This window comes from Tamandua tetradactyla, chromosome 3 (assembly GCF_023851605.1).
Source record: "Tamandua tetradactyla isolate mTamTet1 chromosome 3, mTamTet1.pri, whole genome shotgun sequence".
Taxonomy (NCBI): domain Eukaryota; kingdom Metazoa; phylum Chordata; class Mammalia; order Pilosa; family Myrmecophagidae; genus Tamandua; species Tamandua tetradactyla.
In genome coordinates this window covers 38,486,670-38,508,456 of record NC_135329.1, presented here as the reverse complement: position 1 = coordinate 38,508,456, position 21,787 = coordinate 38,486,670, and the positions used below count along the sequence as shown (strand labels likewise).

Genomic DNA, 21,787 nt, shown 5'->3' with positions numbered 1-21,787 from the left:
GATCTTCATGTTCCAGGCTACAGCACTGGCATTGTAACCTAGAAAAGTAAAGCAGACTCATCCCATAACTTCCAAGGATGACTTTTTCAGAGGAATGTCACAAACATCGTCACATTTATTTTAGTGACTGCAATATTATTTATCAGTTTCCTTTGGAATTTTCTCATTTTAAAGTCTAAATACAATGGCATTTACTTCATTGTAAGTGTAATTAATGGAAATTTTGCTGCTGAACTGAAGTATTTTTAAAAATTGAATGAAATATCATCCTCTAGATACTGTTTTTCAAATAGAAAGATGTTCAATCGTCACAAAACTGACTACTTAGGACTTTCTCTTTCCTTGGTGTTCTGACAATAATCACTCTATACATTCTTATTGTACCTTCTTAATATAGAGAGTAATCCACATCAAATTGTTGGTATTGTTTTGTTTTGTTTTTGAAAACAGCAATTTCGTACAGTTAATTTCAAGGTCATTTCTCCTCATCCTTGCAACCACAATTTGGTCATTATCATTTCACTCCAAAATTTCTTTCTATAGCTTCAAAAGCTAGCTTCCTTTTTTGCTCTCATCTAATATATTCTCCACAAATTGAGACTGGTTATTCTGCAACTGAAATCTGGTCAAATTTATAATTGTCCTTAAAACTCTTTTTTTTTTTTTTTTTTTAAAGGAAAGACAGAGAGAAGGAAGGAAGGAAGGAAGAAAGGGAAACATTTTTTTAAACATTTTCTTGTTTTATTGTATTCTGTTTCTCCGTTTTTGTTACATGGGCTGGGGCCGGGAATCGAACCGAGGTCCTCCGGCATAGCAGGCAAGCACTTTGCCCGCTGAGCCACCGCGGCCCGCCCATGTCCTTAAAACTCTTAAGCAGATCCTCATTGCATTTAGGATGAAGCCCAAATTCTTTACATGATTTATAAAGCTCAGTATTATCTGTCCCTGTTTGTCCTTGCCAGGTCACCTCTTCTTATTATCTCTTTGGGACTCTTAAGAAAGTTCAGCCGCACCATACCTGATGTGTTCTGGTTCCTTGAACTCATCATGTTCCCTTCCCAATAACCACCACAATGCTTACCTTACAAACTTCCACCCAAACACACCTACACCTACATACACACATATGCAAACACACACACACACACACACACACACACACACACAGCCTTGTTAACCATCATTACTCTTTGGTTATTATGGTGGTTTATTCCACAGCATACGCAGGTTCTTCAAATCTGGGTAATGAACACACCCTTCCTACTGCCCAGTAGTTGTATGGCAGGAGAACTGTCATTTCCTACTTCTCCCATAAACTCTTTTCTCCAAAAGCAAAGTAGAGGTATTAATTTCCATAGTTATGAAAATTTAGTTAAGGAAGTCTTTGTTACTTATCCAAGTTGTGTGCCTAATTAGAAAGAGGCAGAGTATAAACTGCCATCTCCTGGTCTCTAGTTCTTTATTATTTTCCACATATTATAGGGAAGAGCAGTTCTTTGCTTTTTATAAAGGATGGATGAAAGGTTATGCATAATAATTTCCTCAATATTTCTAGAAATATCAAATGGTTATAGAGGCTTTATTTAAAAGATACACACAAATTGCAAAATAAAATTATCTTGGGATATTCTTATATACTGGGATAATGCAAAGTAACCATGCATATTTCTATCATTTAGCAAAACCCAAACATATTACATGGTGTTTATTTGCTTTATCTCTGGACTTAGGTGGTAAATTTCTTCCCAAAATACCTCTAGCAACTTCATTTCTAACTATGTAATCTGATAAATAAGTGACACGTAAATGATGTCAAAATGATGTCAGAATAGCTTTTCACATTTGTAGATTGTTTGCACTTGAAAATTTCACATACCAAACAGCAATATAATCATTAACAGCCTCAGTCTGCAGCAAGGTGAAGTTGATATAAACTCCGTGACCCTGAGGCACAGTGATCAGCCAAATACAGTCCTTCAGAATCGGATATTCATCCGGAAATCCCGGGGAATAAATGGTACCATTCTGAGATGTCACGTTATATCCACAGGGAGCTAAAAAAAAGGAAGCAAAGAAAAGTTAAGACAATTATAGTCAGTATTCAAAAGAATAGAGTTAAATATTTCTAAATCTCCATAGTCCCGTATGCTAAAATTTCCCATTATAAGAAATAATTATAAAATATTTTTCAGAAACAAATTTATTCCCCTACAGTCTAAAACCTGAGAAGAATTCTACTTCTAGGCTAAATTATCTAAGTTCTTCTAATATATTCTCCAAGCCTTCAAAATCCCTTCAGTATAAAGTCATTTCCATATGATTGAAAAATGATAATCCTTATTCAGTTACCACCTGTGACTGAGCTAATGGCCACTTTGATGTATGTCAATTCAATGCAATGGATGGTGTCAAAAGTACGCATAAATAGAGCTAGGTTTTTTTAATCCACCTGTCTAAAATCTATTTAAGTTGTCAGAGTGGCATCTAAGTGTATTTGCCTGGAAACAAAGACATTAAACAATTCTTTACAGATCTACAGCTGAAGAAATACGATAAAATCATAGAATTGGTACTTCGTCAAAGCACTTCCATATTTTACAAGATTTCAATTATGTGAATAATCACAATGATATCTAATCAGTGTGTTATTGTTTTATTTAATAAGTTCATATTTAATGTTGCATTGGCAAAATTTTTTTATCATTTATTCAAAAAGGATATGATCATCCATTAGTAAAATCACCCAAATTGTATTCTTGAATTCAGATACTGATCTATTGCATTGAAATCATAGACATGTAGACTTGAAATCAAATCAAAAGCCAATAGATTTGGTATGAGTATTACTACATGACATTTCTGGGACATTCAAAGACTTGCTGCAAAAGGTATATGATATAGCTGGAATGAGTAGGCTCAAATCAATATAAAGATCAACAAAAATAAGTGTTTAATAGCAATTCAAATTAATTTCTGATGAAATACCATGAGGCAATATACTATATACTGCTAACTAAATTGTACGGATGAATATTAATTTTAGAGATAGAAGGTGTATCAGTGTTAAATAGATTGAACCAAGCCTTAGTCTTGGATAAATTCATTAGATAGAAGAGACTGTGAGGAACACTTCGGGGATGGTACAGCATAATTACGAATAAGTGGGGTTTGGCGTCTTGGATTTGGGATTGGATTTGTAATCTAGCAAAACGAATTGTCACTTGGAGACTCCATTTCCACGAGATCAGGGCCTGGACTATACTGATATTTATAGTCTGTACCATGTGGCCGCAAACTGTGCTGTTGTCACAGCAGACTACTTGCTGTCCCCTGAAGATGCCAAACTTGTTTGCAACTCCAAATTTCATTCATATTAATTTTCCTGCACAAAAGTGTAACTATTATTTTCCTATTTTGCAGCCAGGATGAATTTGTCTCTATTTTTAAAAATCAACTCAAATGTCACCACTGCCTTCAATTCTTTCTTAGTTACTTTAGGCAAACTTAATCCAACACTACTCTAGATGATCTTGATTTCTGTCACTTGTCACAAAGCTATTCTGAGTTGCTATCTCTTTTTAACTGTTAGAATGTCAGTCTCAGAAAGTAAGGACTGGGTCTTGCTACCACTCCCTCCCACATACTATAATATCCAAACCTCCTTCATTAATTCTCACCGCCTAGCTCATCTCATGATGCATAATAGATAATAAATATTTGGCTAATTGGTAAATGAACAAAGAATAAACAGAAAATAATTAATAATAAATATTTTGAAGTAATTAGGCTGAAATACCTTAATTATAAGCTGAAATTAGTTTATTTGGCTTATAAATCTAAGATTTCTCTTTTGCTTTCTTGCTTTTTAAAGTTGAATCTCATCATTATAAATCACCTGATACATAGTAATACCTATCCCATTGTGAAAACAAAACCACAAAATATGACATCCACCTCCTGAAGGGCACAAGAAATGAAGTGAATGATTTCTCAGTAGGACACACACCTTGGTTTCTGAAAATCATTATTTCACTTAACAGCTCTATGATATTGAACAAGTCAGTTATCTTTGCCATGATTTACTTGTGATATTCAAACAACCATTCACTCACTTTTTCAACAAAAATTACTGTGATGGATTGAGTGGTGTCCCTCAAAGAAAGATGCATTCAAGCCTGCGATGGATTGAATTGTATACCCTAGTTTGGACATGTTTCAATTTTGATCAGCATTCTGATGGGCGTGGATCCATCATAAGAAAGATCTATTAAGGATGTTAAAACAAATAAAGTATGGCCCAACTGAATCAGTTTAGGCTTTAATCTGGATTGCTGGAATTCTTTATAAGCAGAATGAAATTCAGACAGAGAGAAAGACGAAGCCCTGGGGAGCAGAACCCAGAAGAGAAAGGAGAAGATGCCACCATGTAAATTGCCATGTCACAGAAAAGCCAAAGAACTCCAAAAATTGATGGCCAGCCAGAAGATACCAACCCTGGGATGAAGCAAGCCTTCTCGCTTCTGAAACCACGTGCCAATAAATTCCTGTTGTTAAGCCAACTCTTTGAACGGCATTTGTTTCAGCAGCCAAGAAACTATAAACAGTCCTAATCCCTGGTCCCTGAACAAGACTCTATTTGGAAACAGGATCTTTGAAAAAGTTAACAGTTAAGATGAGGCCAAACTGGATTAAAGTGTGCCCTACTCCAGTACGACTGGTTCTTAGAAGAAGAGAGAAAACTGGATACAGAGAAGAAGATGGGAGAATGCCATGTAATGACAGAGCCAGAGATACCATGGGGCGCTGACAATCTACCATTAGAAGCCAGGAAAAAGACATGGAAAAAACTGTTCACTGCAGATTTCAGAGGAAGCCTGCTGATGCCTTGATTTCAGACTTCTAGTTCCAAGAAGTGTGAGACAATAAATTTCTGTTGTATTAAGTCACCCAGTTATGGTGCTTTCTGAGGGCAGCCCTAGGAAACTAAGACCTGTATTGAGATTCTATTAAGCACTAAGCGTGCTTAGAGCTGGGAATATAGAAGTGCACCAGAGACATGGTCACTGTCTTGGGGGAGCTTTACTGTTATAGTGTAAAGGAGACAACAAACACTAAATAAGTGCAAAATTCAATTTGTATAAATACTATGAAGGAAAAGAACAAGTATGATTTGTCATGTGAGATACTAATATTCTGTGGATACACATACAGTCAAATCCTGCTATGTAACTTCAAGATTAAAAAAAAGAAAAAGAAGCTTCTAAAAAAATGAGCCAAAATTTCCTCTATCATTTCCTCTGGTCTGTCCTTTTATCTAGTTGCAAAAATGTCTTCCCTCTCACTCTAGTGGCATCAAAGCCTTATGTTGATTTCTATATCTGGGTGGTATCTCATTTTAATTTCACAGAGTCAGTGTGTGTGTGATCTGGCTCACCATGAAGTGTATCATCCTCCCCCATCATTTCCATGAAGGTTAGGTTCAAAGTGGACCCTGAAGTAGAGATCAATAATAAAACACTGCAGGGAGCATCTTAGTAACGGGCAAGATCAATGCTGCCCAGCAGGCGGCAAGGTCTCTCCCAGCTTCTCATCCATCTGCCTAGGAGATTCTCCCAAAAAGTACAAAGGCAACCAGCTGATTATGAGAGATATATATGATTACTATGAATTGAGAGTTTAGGTTGAAAGAAAGGGTTGCTGTATATAGTTAATGCAGAAAATGAGAAGGTTCCCAAGTTATTTCTGCATGCATATATATATTTATTTTTTGCTTGAGCAGGCACCGGGAATTGAACCTGGATGTCCAGTATGGCAGGCGAGAACTCTGCCTGCTGAACCACCATGGCCTGCCCTCTGCATTTATTTTTACAGAAGTAAATAAATATGTAAAAATGATATGACCTTCATCATATTCAAGAGACAAAGTATTAGCAATATTGAAAATGATGGAGACAATGCCTAACCCAAATGGCTTACCCAATATGAAATTTACTAAATATCTATTTAAATCATTACAATTTATGCTCTATTATTTGTCTCCTACCCAACTCTACTCCTTAACACCGCCTGAAATTTCCACTATGGATTTTGTTCAGTAGTTTACATCACTGCCATTTGGGAAGATGAAGATTTTAGGTGGCTCACACATAAAAAGTGAAGAGTGTATCTAAGTGACTCTTGGCCCTGTGTGAAGCCATACTACAAGATGGTAGATCAGTCAGTTGGTCAGTATGGCAGAGGCAGTAGCAATATGAAGTGGCGGCCAACGTGGTGGCTTCATTTCATCTTGGAACTAGACATGGAGAATTCAGGGGACACTGAGACACCCCTTCAGAGTGCTGTCCTTTTTGTTCCCTATAAACATAAGCAATATGACTTCCCCTGAAGAGAGACAGATATGAAGATAAATAATCAAATTAATAAATCCTTAAGTCTTCATTTACAACATTATAGATAATTTATAATGAGTTTTCTCCAGGATTACATTAGGATTAATGCCTAAACTTTGAGGAGGAAGAAAAAAATTTACAATTTTCACCAACCAATAAAGATATTTAATGTGGATCTCTGAGAATTTTAAACTCTTAGCTGTATTAATGAGTACAAGTGGTGAATGCTTATTCTCACCTAATGAGGGGAGCACCATAGGTATTTCTGACCTCATTTCTTCCTTCACTTACTCTGCCTTCTTTATGATGTTTTTTAGATAAATGGAACACATTTTGTCTTAAGATGGCATCACCTTGAAACTATACTTAAAAAGATTTATTTTGCTATTTTCAAACTGACAAAATAATTTGAAGCCAGAGCAGGTATTTTCATATTCAAAAAACGGCCTTGAAAGAACAATGACATCAAATATTTGATCCTATTTTTTATATTAAGCCAAGGATTCTACCATCTAAATATGAATTCAAAGGATTCTGGCTAAAATCACACAAAAAGATGAGTTTAAATGGAGAATATTATTAAAGATTTTATTTTTAATGAGATATGAAACTGCTATCCTTTTGTTTTATTAAATTAATTTTTTTAAGTTGTGTTTATATGTAATCCTAGTATTAGACTAGGATCAGAATTTTAATAAATCCCAGCTAAATATTTTTGCAGTTCTTTCTATAATGATATAAAATGGAAAAATATGGAGGTGAAATGTATATTTTAAAAAGTCGACTGATACGATTTTTTTACTCCTTCAGTAGAAATTCAAGCACAGCTACAATTCCTTTCATTTTTTTCCCCCTGGGAATTAAGTATTTAGCATTTCAAAGGCCTACAGAGTTGGTGATTTCATTATTTTTTCTTTCAAAGGTACAGTATTTATAGTGTTAGAATATAAGGTTTAGAGTAACAACTGTTTCAATTGCATTCTTCATAAATGGTGTATTTGATATATTTGTCTTAACTAGATATTGCAAAAAATTCTAGTAAGTCAGGAAAATTAGGTTGCCACATGGAACTTTTAAAGTAGTGATACCTCCTCAGACTAGAAACATTCAAAAAGTACAGGTCTTCCTCTCTCGCCATTCTCCATTAACCTAATTCCCAGCATCTCTTAAGAACCTCCTACCATCATACACTATTAAACTGTTACTTTTAGTTTTTTTTCTGAAAACTACTCTCACACAAAGTCTTCACTTACACTCTTTGTTTCTTCTAGGTGAAACGTTCCCTGTCTCTGGGTACCAAAGGACTAAATATCCTCCAAGGATAAGATGAAAATAATTTTTTTAAAAATACAGAAGTAATATATAATTACTATAACATTAAAACAACAGAAAATTTTGGGGGTAAAATTGATAAACACCCTTCTCCCCCCCAATCCTTAATCTGACTACTCTGGAGATAACTGCTGCTACCATCCCAAATATACACCATTCTTGGTGTATTCAATTCATCATAATATTGTCCTGGTGTCTGGATTTGCATAGCAATATTTGTGTTTATAATTTTGCTATACTTATAATGTACTTTAGGTGAAAGGGCTACTTTTTTTTTTTTTTTTGTTACCATTTGGTGTATTCATGAAATACCAAATCGTCTGAATTTAACACAATAGATTTTCAGTAAATATTTACCGAGTAAGTTAATGAATTCTTGAATATGTTCATTTTAATAATTAATGTATTATTATCTACATGAAAAATGAATCGCTCCCAAGAAAATGTATTAACTCACCATCACATCTTGGAAAAGGATAGTTCCAATTTCTGTTGATCCCATGCTGACAAGTGAGGACTGGATGGCCTATTAATATGTACCCAGGGTAACACTCAAAAGATATTGATTGTCCCACACTATAGTCTGAGTTGATCATATACCCATTTTGAAATGGAGGAGGATCCGGGCAGTTCTGTAATTCATAAGCTGAAACAAATAGAGAAACAAAATCAAGCTTATAAATAAGGGATTAAATTAGTCTAGAGTTTAGAGTAGGGATATGATAATGACAAATAGCTTTTTAAGATGCATTTTTCAAAACATAAAGTTTTTAAAATGTCTCTTCCAAGTTACCAGTTACCATCCCAAAAATAAAACAATAATTATTTTTAGTAGCAGGATTATAACAACACACATTTATGAATACTTACTCTGTCTTTTAGAAGCAATGTAGCACTTACCAACAAGGAATATCACAATGTTTAACTTAGAAAGAAAGTATAGGACATGAACTTAATTTAATTAAAAAAGTAATAAGGCTGATAATAAAAAGTATCTATAAATAAATGCCTGGTGAACATAGCCCTAACAATTCCCTTTTTGTTTAAAAGTGAAAAATACTACCATTCTAAATTAAGTGCTTCTGACTAGGAAATACATAGTTGTTTTGTTTTAAGCTAAACTGCTTGATACAAATATAATAGGGAAGTGTATTCTGTTTTCTTTATTTCTTGGAAAAAAAAACTGTAGAATCACTAAGCTAGCGATTCCTATCAGGACAATATTTTTATAGTATGTAGTTGTTATTGTGCTTTATCATTAAGTCCTTTGTGTGCTCTAGAATAAAGTCTAGGTAGGATGATCGCTAATAAATGTTATTCGCAATCTTTGTGACGCAAAAATTTACCCATAAATTAGTAACAGTTAGCTAATCCACAAATTAGGTGCAATTTCCTGCTTAGTATCATGTTTCAACTAATTCAGAAATCCTGCAGACAATTTTCTCTTATCTACTCTTGTGGAGAGTGAATGAATAATTTAAAGCCCACTATATCGTCTTTTAATCCTCAGAGGATGTTGTTATACATAAAGGTGACTGAGAATTCACTTCTAATTCAATAAGAAAGCCACACACCAGTTCAGGAGGAAACTGTGCTCAGCGTCTCCCTCTCCTGTATTTCTGAAATTAGATCAATGGCTCTTCACCCTGGGCAACACATACTCAGTTTTAAAAGAACAAAAGGTCATCCATTACTCTCCTCACAATCAACTCAGTATAGAGCAATAATATAAAGGATACAGGTGACTGCTAGAGAGTCCTTTCATGTGCAGAATAAAGTAAAAAGGATTTAATTTTATATTTAAATTGTTTAGCCAGGTGATCACCATTGGTGAATGTGTAGCTTTGAGATTTTAAAATAAATGCTGAAATACTCTGTTCTCTGATTTCTGCCAGGCATTTTCCAGGTTTGGGTCTTAATATTTCTGTATGAATTACCTGAAATAAAAAGGGGTGGGAAAGGATAAGGATATTGCAAAAGGAATAAAATAGCTGAATATGCAAAACTGGTGGGCACATGAAAATACATAAGCCAGAGGAATATTAGGTAGTTCTTCAAGACTGAAATACAGAGTACATGATTGGAAACACACAGAGATTAGGTTTCCATTTGCCCAGAAGAGTAATTGGTCTGTATATCATACTAAAAGGATTGGATTTTTACCATAAAACTAATGAGGGGATACACAAAGAAAGATATCAATAGGCTACTATAAGGAAATTTAAATTCTGAAAGATCAATGTAGTTACTGTTTGGACTTTAAGTTTGTCTTTATTAACATTTTTCAAAAATGAGTATTTAACATCCTATGGAATTATGAGGTTTTTTTATTAATAGGTTTTTCTTACTTAATGAACTTGTGAAATTGCATTTTTCTCTTTAAATATTAATATACAAAAATGGTGAGTCAATTGGGTCATTTAATTATGGCAATGTGCTATAACCCTTTGGAAAAACTATTTAAATAGAGTCATAAAAAATCATTTTTACTATTTGACTAGTAATACCATTTATACACATCTCTACTATGAGAATAATTTCAAAGAAGAAAAAAAGCTAAGGGCTCAAACTTGTTAGTTACAGCAATATCTAGTTTATAGTCCTCTGAATGTCTAAATAAATAGGTTATGATAGATAGACTCATAAATGCTAAAGTGGTAAAATACAGTGTTACATTCTATAATAATCATGTATGTATATGTATGTATATAATTATTTATATATATTTAATTATTGATATTTTCAATGTAATAAAGTTACCATTCAGCTGAGTAACAGAATACTATGGTTAACTATGGTTAAACTCTGTCTTTAGTTATCAGATTAAAAGATATCCTTAATTTTACATTTCAGTATTCCTTGATTTTAATTATTTTTTTACGTGCAAAAATTTTTATGTGCAATTTTAAAATAGTTTTTATGTCTCTGAACAGGAGTCAGATAAGCAGGTGAAAGGCAATCAAGAGCAAAAAGCTAAACAAATGGCAAAGACTTTTTAATGTTTTGAGATAATTACTGGCATTGGCTTCCCGGAGAACTAAAACTGGACTAACCCCGTGTTAGACAAAGTCATCTCATGAGGGGAGCAGAGAAAACATTTTATAGAGAAGGTGCTGGGAAATATCTGAAAACCAGGAGTTTACTACTTATTCTATCATAACATCGCGAGATTTTGGATAATCGTTTCCTAATTGTTCCCAAGGTCACATCTTTATTGTACCATATAAAGATGAAACAAAGCGCTGCCTACTCATCAAAATTGTAGTGAAAATCAAATAAGTTTATTTATGTGATAGAATTCTATAAACTGTAACATGCCTTAAAGTGATATTGCTTTAATTTATAACACTGAATATTATAAGGAATCACATATATGATGTATTGATAATATGAATTTAGGGCACACATTGTTGAAGTTGAGTATTTACATTAACATAATGCCATCTTTCAACACGTATTTTTTTAATTCAATAAGTAGATGCAAGTTCTATTTATAGAAAATCAAACATGATTTACCAAGAACAGAATGAACGTTGTGATGCTGCCTTTTTGATGCCGCTACTTTATAACATGGAAGTTCACAAATTAGAAGGAGACGCTCTCTGTAAGAGTTTATTCCAAGGTCAATAAGCATTATAAACACAAGTGTTATTAGAGAAATGTAAAGTACCAAGGATCGTTTGCAAAAGGAAAAGTGCTTTTGAGTTAAATGTGTTTTTTTTGTTTTTTTTTTGGCATGGGCAGGCACAGGGAATCGAACCCAAGTCTCCGACATGACAGGCGAGAACTCTGCCACTGAGCCGTCCGCCCGAGTCAAATCTGTTTGAATATGGAACTTGAAATTCATAAAGATGATAGTTGCATGGTCTATAAGAGTGAGTTATGTAGTTGTTTTTACACCTTATAAGTAGAGTGTTAGACTGTTTAAATCCTCCACGTAATATAGGACTTCAAGGGGAAAACTCTATAGATGTCCAAAGGCAAAGTATTTTAAACTATAAGAAACAAGTTTGTGCTGATAGAACATATCCAAAGACTAGAGAGGCATACTCATCACTCGTGTATGCTTTTGCTGAAGTTGTTATGCTGTATGTGAAAAACTAGTTGCTTGGAAAACAGTGCTAATAAATGTAGAAACAAGGACCATTAAAACAGAAAGTCAGCTCAAATCAGTGTCTCTTCTTCCCTTTTTTCCCGCCCACGCACACCTTAGTCCCATTCCTCCACTGTGCTTCTTCCTAGGCCAATCTCACAAAATACAAAGCCAGGCTTTCTCTGCCTCTCCAAAAAGCTAACCCAAGTTGAAGGCCATAAAAACGTATTTTTTCCTGAAAGCCAGGGCGAGATTGCCTGGAAAATATGCACACTGTACAATACACCTCCTTACAATATTGTTACTTGAGTCTAAAGTTATTTTATAGACCAGTGCTCACAAAAAGAACAAAGAATGCCATACTGTGTTTGAACTATCAACAAATTTCGTTCTGTATTACGTTCTTTAGAATGAAATCAGCAGGCTTGTTCTCATTCGTGTTTTTGCTTTAAAGATAACAAACTCTGTAGGAGAAATGAGTCCTTTCAAACACCAAATACAACTGCTAAAAAAGAGAAAAAAAGCTATCAAAAATGGATTGCCATTTCCATGAGAGGAGAAGCAAATATAATTGGATTCAAAATAACCTAATATTCTTTGGAAGATTTCACTCAGATTTAACAGTGCCTTCAAGGTGCACAAGTACAAACACACATACACACTCTCACACACACATTTACTCACATGCATTAAAAAAAATGTAATACAATGCATTTCCTTAATTTTGTTATGTAATTTGCTGGCTAATTTAAGAATTGTAATCAAATTCCTTCTAAGGACAGATGAAACTGGAGTTGAAGGGTGCCGGCCTATTTCTGCTAATAAAATTAACCTCTGTTAAAGCGATCAATATGGAGGATGGTAAAGTTGCCTTCCAGCTTATAACCCTGTGATTCTAATAGCCATGGAATACTCTAAAGGCTCTGATACAATTGTTGCAAATGGGAAAAAAAAAAACGAATAGGCTTGCTTATGAATGTGGAGGAATGGTTTTTATCACCACTTCATTTATTGAAAAATTAAATGTTAGTTATAAATGGCATATTAACAGAAATTTGTCTTACTTTCATGAAGCATACATTTTATTGAAGAAACAAAAAAATTAATAAGTAGATAATTACATAAAATAAGTTAAAGTTATTATGTAAACTGTTGTTAAATCAAATTATCATGGACTGAAAGATGAAAGCAGGATGAAATATGCAGGGGTAGTCAAGAAATTGTCTGTTGAAGAAATGACATTTTAGCTGAGATCTAAATGGTGTGAAGGTACAGGGCAGGTAAAGACCAAGGAAGGAAGGCTTTTTTCTTTTTCTTTTTTTTTTTTTTTTGCATGGGCAGGCACTGGGAAGTTAGGAAGGCTTTTTAGGTAGAGGGAATATATGTGCGACAAAGAAAGAAACAAGTCACTTGTCTGAGATAAGTTAGAGAGTTCAAGGAGAAAGATTTTTCAGCCACTTCTCCTGATTTGTGTGCACTGTTCCAAAATCTTTGCACCTACTTAGAGAGAAGGTGCCAGTAACCAGATAGGAAATTCAATAAAACAAAAGCCAGGACTAATTTCTATATCTCATAGGTCATATTTGTCAGGGCAAAAAAAAAAAACAAAAAAAACCCAAACAAAATAAAGCATTGCATGGTTCATTTCTGAATTATTTAAGAACTTGTTTTAAGAATTTAAGAATTATTATTTTTTTTAAATTGTGAATTATACACTTAGCATATAGATAAGTTACATTGTTTTTAGATCTTTGTGCCAAAGTTCTTATTTAATGGAGTATTTACTATTTAAATATTAATATCAATATTCTTCCAACCTTTTGATATATAGCATCATAAATTCATATTATTTTTCTTTGGTAAATATCTTTCCTGAACTTTGATTCATTATCACATTTTACACAATGATATATACACTGAAATAAAGGACTTTATTAAGAGTCTGAATTAAAGAAACCAAAAAGAATGAATAAAAATAATTATTTAGATGCTAAAAATAGGTGAATTTTGGAAGAATCCTTATTAAGTCTTTTTAAATAGATTTTCCATTGCCTGTTTTGAGCATTTATAACTGCCTCTAAAGATGTGGCACATGAAAGTGTATGGATTTGAATACTGTGCTCTCTAAGTTTCAGGACTGAAGAAGAATTTCAACTGTCAGAATTCTCATTCAAACATGGGTAACAAGTTCTCTAGTCACGTGAAAGCATTAATTCCTATAAATTGATGTTTTAAATATAAAAGGTTTTAATTTAAGGAAAATAGCCATTAAGTAAGAGAATTTTTAAAAATCTGATGAATTTATAAAGAATTTATCTTTGAATGTAAAGAGAGGCAAAATCTAAGATTTTCAACTGTGCCAACAATTTGTCCATAATCTCTCTATTCCACACTTGACGACTGCTAAAGGCTTTTAGAGATATTATTTAATCATTGTATAATATTTTTTGAATTATGTATCATAGAAAAATTTAATTAGAAAAGAATCATCACCAACAAACAAAGAAGTCAAATGCCTTGACATAGGTGTGCAAACTAACTCTGTGACTTGATGTAGCCCTACTTCTGCCCATATAATGGCTGTGGGATCTTGGTCATATCATTTAAATTCCATCTTTCCATATCTTCATTTATGTAAGTGGAATGAATATACATATCTTATCAACAAACCACAAGAACTGAATGTGGTAAAGAATGCAATGATCCATGGTTATCATGTATTAGTTCAATAAATCTTACTCTGGACTGCAAGGATTTTCTAGTTTCTTTGACAGAGTATGTTACACAAATTAAGTTAAAGCACTTGAGCCTCTTCTGATAGAATCTATTTGATGAGGATAGACTAGGAAGAAATAAGCTATTGCTTCTGATGTCAGAAATTAACGTGAAGTACTTTGAGAAAACTGGGCCTTGTCATAGGGAGGGGAGATAGCAGTTTACATTGAAGTACACACTGAATACTAATTCGAAGCCCTACTTGAGTCCTTTTCTTCTTTCTCAACTGACAAAGGAAGCAGAGGTCTCATAGCGGCTAAGCCACGTATTGTGGTCCACAGACTTTTTTATGTACGCATGCATAAACTTACCAGTTTCTCACATTGGCCGCTGTAAATTTCTTAGATGACGCATCACACTTTTTTTGTGACCAGAGATATGGTCCAGGCTCTCACATTGAAGATATATATTTTTTTTTGCCTAAAAGTTCCTCATTTCCTAAATGTCAACTCCTTGATCCCAATACCTACTTGGGAAGCCAACCAAAATTGCTAAGGTAGCAGCCAATTCTGGACATTTTCTGCTAAATGTAGCCTCTGCTGGTAGATCTTAAAACAAATTTCTTGTCCACAATTGCAATTACAACTGTGTCTTGTCCTTAGTCCACCAAAGAATGCGTGCCCAGTGGGACTTTTGCATCATAGCCTTCCTGTTTCTGAGGCCATGAATTTGGCCCAAAGGAACTGGTAAAGTCACTGAAGTCAAGGACTGTGGACTCACAAAACATTTTGGTATGAATGTATCAGCTTAGACTGGTGTGCCAGTTTGAAACTGTTGCATAACTCCAAAAAGACATGTTCTTTTAATCCTGGTTCAATTTTGCTTACTGGGATCTTTTTGACTAAGTTGTTTCCACAGAGATGTTACTCACCCAATTGTGGGTGGGACCTTTTGATTAGGTGGTTTCCATGGAGATGTGTCTCTACCTATTCAAGGTGGGGTTGCTTACTGGAGTCCTTTAAGAGGGAGCCATTTTGGAAAAAGCTTTAGAGCGCATACAGCCAGAGACCTTTGGAGAGGAAGAAAAGATAAACACTCCCGGGGAAGATGCTTGAAAAGAGAAGCCAAAGACCCCAGCAGATGCCAACCATGAGCCTTCCCAGCTGACAGAGGTGCTACGAACCTTTCAACCTTTCTTAAATCACGGTATCTTTCCCTGGATGGCATCATTGGGACATTTTTATAGCTTTAAAATTGCAAACATACAATTTAATAAATTCCCTTTTTAAAAGCCTTTTCATTTCTGGTATATTGCATTCCAGCAGCTTTAATAAACCAAAACAACTCAGAATCTGTTCTTGTAGTTGCCTCAGAAGCTTGGGTTTGACTGAGTAAGAAGTATTCAGCAAATCTCAAGAGGAATGCAGATACCTGAAGCTACTTTGTAGATGGTTAAAAAAGGCCAGGGTAAGCCCTCCCCCTTGTTCCTTTGGTTAACTCAGGGTTATTCAGAATATTGTATATATTGAAAAGAAAGAGTGATTCAGTTTTAGAAACACATCAATTTCACATACAAATTATGGTTGTTTCTATAAAGGACAGTCAATCGTATCATGCAATCAGTTAGAATGAATTCTTCAGTCCTTCATTGTGTAGTTTACTTGCCTCTCCTCCTAAGGAGGAAAAATGGAATCCATAAATTACAGTCTATTTTCTCATAAATCCAATTTATGCAAAATTCAGCAGTTTTATGATTGTATTATGAATAAACAGATTTAGCCTAGCCTGTTATATTTAAAAAGTCATGTTTAGTACATAATAGGAAAAAAGAAGATATTCAACTCCTCCAAATGCCAAATTACAGGAGCTAAAAGACAAAGATAGTAGATAAATCCTTAGTACAATATTTATATTTTTAAAGTATTATAAAATATCTAAGCACCAATAAGCTCTATATGCCATAGGAAAAAGATACAGAAGAGAATTTTATTTAACTCAGTGCCATTTTTCATACAGGTATCCTCTGCTTAGATCTGAGAAAATCCATTACATCTATCAGTCTTGAGCACTATTTGTGCAATGTTTAAATTATAAGCACTTAACGTGACTGCTAATGGAATTATGTAGTCGTCCTTTTAATCTCTATTACATTTGTTAACTAATATCTAACTAATTGATAATTGTCTTTATATAATCATTTGTTTTCCAATTCTTGACTTAGAAATAGGGTATACAAACTTGATTTTATTTAACAAAGTTCTGTAACTGTCGTTTCTCAATTATGTATCAATAACTTAACCCAAGACAGCTATATCTACTAACACTTTTAATCTTTTTATAGCCAAGAAAAACAATTGACAGGCTTTAAAAATAAGGTGTGGAGCACAGGCATCACTCAGAATGACTTGAAATATTTGCACACTTTATGCATCTTCTTAAGTATTATTAGTTATATCCTTAGCTTTATCGCAAATCACAAGTAAAACCTAGAGAGATTGATGTGATTTAAAAATCAGAATTGTGTCATTTTGCCAACTTCATAAAATTTATGAAATTACAAACATTGATAAACTATCTAATTACATGTGAATATGTAAATCTTTGTCAGATAGAATATCCTAATCTCAAACTTATTTTTTCATTTCTTAAATTTAATTTGTCCTTATAACTCTCAGTTATAGAAAATAAATTGCTTATAATCAAAACTAATATTGTTAGGGGACCCTTTTTTTTTTTATGTAAACAGTTAAACTTAGAGTCAGGTGTCAGATAAAGGAAGCAATCAGTCAACCAACCAGAGGTTTGGTCTGGAGGAGGATTTACCAATTCAAGTGCTTACAGGGCCAAGCAGGCCACCTCAATGAGCAAGGCTGTCCAGGAGTTGAAGAAAACCTTTTTGGTAAATGCCTTCCCACTCTGACAGGGGCTGTTACTCTGACACCTCATCTGACTATTTCTATCTGTGAATGCTGAACAATGTTTCTAGATTCTGATATTGCAAGAGAAAAAGGGAAAGTGGATTTATTGATTCTTCCCAATTTATGTGAACTCTAATTATAAATATTGACAATATTTAGCATGTTCTGCTAAACAATTCCTAAATACACTCTGGTCTTACTTCTGTAGACTGACAAAACTGGCTGCTTTTGGAACTATGTGACACGGCTTTAATGATCCTCTTTGGACACTATAAAAAGAAATAAAAACAAATCACATATTTTTTAACATCAGAGGTTGCAAGTTATGTAGTAGAAAATAGAGTCTCAAATATATATGGTAAACAATGCTAGTACTGGAATCTAATTTGAGTCTTTGTGGTATTAATAAGGAAAGAAAAATTAAATTCTAAATTCAGTATTAAGTACTCAAAATGTGGGAGACTTCTCAAAAATGTTCACTGTCAACTGAGATGGTGGTTGGTGGCTTGAGAAATATAATTATATTTTTTTCATTGCTAACAAAACAGCCATGATAAAACAAATGAAAATTATCACATAGTGAGTTCAAAGTGGGGATCACACATGAAATATTCAGTTTATAACAGAATGTATCTCAATAGGAATAAATGCATGATTGACATTTATGAAGAAATAAAATTAGACAAATAGGAAAGTGGGGTCAGATATACAGCAACATGAAAGAAAATCATAGAATTAATAATAAATATTGTTCAAATGTTTTAATCCAAGCATATATCCAGGTGAAGATAACATTATAGAAGGAAGATGTGCTAAAGTTGAACTATCATCTCTCCTCTATATCTGTGATGGCTTTCTAATCGTTTTTGTTGATTTCAATCTTAATTCCTAAAATTCATTTTCTGCATTGCAGTAATTTTTCTTTTAATTAAAATCCTTCAATGAATTTATACCTGGAAAAAATCTGAACTTGTCCCAATCAGAAGCCCTAAAGAATCGGGATCCTATGAATCTCTTAGACTGTACTGTCCCTTGCATTCTAATTACATTCTTCCCTGTTCTTTGAACGCACCAAACCTCTCTCCACTTAGACCAGTATTCCCTCGCATTTTGCATGTTTTCCCCTTCTTTTTTTAATGCAATTTTATTGAGATATATTATATATTCACATGCCATTTAATCATCCAAACTGTGCAATCAGTGGTTCAGTATCATCATAACTGTGCATTTGTTATCACAATATATTTTTGAACATTTACATCATCCAAAAAATAAAAATAAAAATAAAAGTAAATAAAAGCAAAAAAGAACACCCAAAACAGCCGATATCCCCCTGCATCCCTCTTATTTACTTATTTATTTATTATTCTTACTCATCTGTCCATACACTGGATAAAGGGAGTGTCAGTCACTAGGTTTTCACAGTCCCACCTATAAAGCACTACAGTTTTTCTCACTGGATTCAAGAATCCAGGCTATTGGGTTACAGTCCAACAGTTTCAGGTACTTCCCTCTAATTACTCCAATACTCCCAAAACTGAAAAGGAACATCTGTATACCTCATAGAAATAACCTTCAGAATGCCCTTTCAACTCTATTTGAAATCTCTCAGCAACTGAAATTGTATTTGCTTCATTTTCCTTCCCCCTTCTGCTCAAGAAATCTTTTTCAATCCTACAATCCCAGAGCCAGGCTCATCCTCAGGGGTCATGTCCCATTTGCCAGGGAGATTTACACCCCTGGAGTCATGTTCCACATAGTAGGTAGAGTAATAATTTCACCTGCGGAGTTGGCTTAGACAGAGAAAGGCCACATCTGAGCAACAGAAGAGGTTCTCTGTGGGTCTCAGGCATAATCATAAGTAGGCTTAGCTTCTCCTTTGCAGGAATGAGCTTTATAACGGTGATCTCCAAGATTAACGGCCTGGCAAGGGGACTCTGCAACTATTTTATAATCTTTTGCCCAGATCATTATGGGAAGTATCAGGGTATCACAACAATTTATGCAAATGAACATGATCTCACTCCCTATTCAAGGTTCCAGGAAGTTATCGTGTTTGAATAAGCTGACCATACAAGTTAAGTTTGATAGCATGCTACTAAAAATATGAACATTGCACCAAGTAAACATCTCCTTCTTTGGTCTCACACAGAAGCTGAAGTTTTAAAATACAGTCAATATCATCCTTTACCCTTTAGTCTGATTTACATTAGTTCTACCCAGCTCAGCTTAATTCATATCTCTATTTGAAGACTGATCTCTTTTTCAGTGTTTTTAACAGTTGTTGTATGGGGTAATGCTGATTTTCATAGCTGCAGAACTCTAGCTCTGAGTCTCAGATGAACAGAGATAACTGAAGTTCCAGGGAATGGCCAGGTTATATGCAAAGAGATCAGCATCTCTCTTTGGCTCCTTCTTGTCCTTTAATCTTAGCCTCAATATCACTACCACAGAATGGCAGCTCCCCAGGTCCCCATCATTACTTTCTATATATCACCCCAAATGCTTCTTTCATAGTGGCAACTATAACACTGCTTTTGCCTTGGCACATTTTCATCATCCATGCCTGAGACTCTACAATAATCTCCTAAAATGTCTCCTTATTTTTTATATTCTCATATTTTCCAAATCTGTTTTCTGCACCCTTAAAAGTCCATTGTCTGACAATATATTGGATTAAGCATTTTTTTGAAAATATGTATATGACTATCTTAATTCCCTCTTTAAAAACCTTCAATATTTTTTTATTGCCTGCTGGTAACCAAAACCTTTTTTATTTGACTTTTTTTGGAATCTGATGAAGTTAATTGATCTTCCCAAATAATGCTTTTAAATGTAAAAAATAAAATCCATAAGATTGTAAAGGAAACCAATCATATTAAAATGTCATTATTTGAATCCTGGTGCCTGCCCACGCACAAAAAAAATGTCATTATTGATGTCTCTTAAAAAACAAATTTGTGGCATAATATTAAATACGTTATTTCATAACTGACAGGTGGCAAGTTTAATAGCTAGTGTATTTTGCATAATTATGCAAAGTATTACATCAATAATATTTTGGTATATCTGTAACAAATGTAACAAAGTATGAAATTATCTGTGATTTGGTGACAAAGCCACATGTATTGCTAATACTATATTAGCATTGTTGCTCGCATTCAAAATTCAAGAATATGCAAAATATCACTTAAGGAAGTTAGGGAAAATAAAGATTTTACTGTATCATTCAAGTCATGATCCCTTGAATTCTATACATAGAGCCCCAGAACTATTTCTCTAGTGAGTAAAATTTAAATTTTAATACTAGGAGCAAATGACTCCAGTCAAATGTCATCACTCCTCTCCAGCTCATCTCCAAATACTTCCTTCATCCTCTCAGGAATTCCTGGCACTGAAAAGTCTTTGGCCAATCAAAGTTCGTGGGTTCCACAGAAAGTCCTGTTCAGACAGAATACTCTTGGTGAAAACTTCTATGTGTACCTACCCTGCAGTCTCACAGACTGTGTTTCCTTCTATTGTATTCCTCTAAAAATATCTTCAAATACCTCAGTTATAGAAAGCGTCACACTGGATTTTAATTTTGCATTCAAAGAGCTCATTTTCCACTAAATTACGAAATTATTTAGCACAGCAACAAAATTTTACTTTAATCCCTATATTTTTGCCCTGAATTATAGTGGTAGCCTAATAAATGGATAGCCTTCAAAAAAACTGACTTAAATTACAATGCAACAGGTTTAGATTGTATGGACTGTAACCAATATGTTATAAGATACTATGTATGGGGCTTTTAAAAATTAGAATGATTAAACATGGATCTATACTCAGAAACTAAACAGACTTGATTTAAAATTGTCTTTTTTTTTTTAGTTCAACCTAATCAGATCTGGAGTTATTTGAGAGGTCTAGTATTTTATCAATTAATGGAAGAATCAATCACATATATATGTGATATTTATATATTTTATAGTAAACTAATATAGCAAAACAAACAAAAGGATAGACTGAAACTCTTCAGTCTAATTAGAGTTAAATAAATAAAAATATATTGTTGTATATTTTTTTATATTATAAAACATTCACTATTACAAATTTAATTACTGTGATTTTTCATTCTCCATTTCTAGAACTTCATGGTTATATGTATATATCTTTTAAATGAGATGGAACAATTTCCCTTGGAATTATTCAAACTATCCTCACTTGATTTTAAATTGAATCTAAAAATCTGAAATTTAACTGAGTTGTCATTAGTTGACAATTCCTACTGTGAGGTCATTCAAAGGCAAAATTAGCCTTCAGAGATAGGTAAAATAAATGAACGCAATTATAGACTA

At 33.7% G+C, this 21,787-nt stretch overlaps 1 protein-coding gene across 1 annotated transcript in view; it reads right to left on the bottom strand.

Moving 5' to 3' along the window:
* The window catches only part of CSMD1 (CUB and Sushi multiple domains 1), a 519,811-nt gene that overhangs the window by 219,100 nt on the left and 278,924 nt on the right, over window positions 1-21,787 (bottom strand). Inside the window, 2 exon segments of the mRNA XM_077151716.1 lie at window positions 1,877-2,054; window positions 8,179-8,367. Coding sequence (XP_077007831.1) covers window positions 1,877-2,054; window positions 8,179-8,367 — 367 coding nt within the window.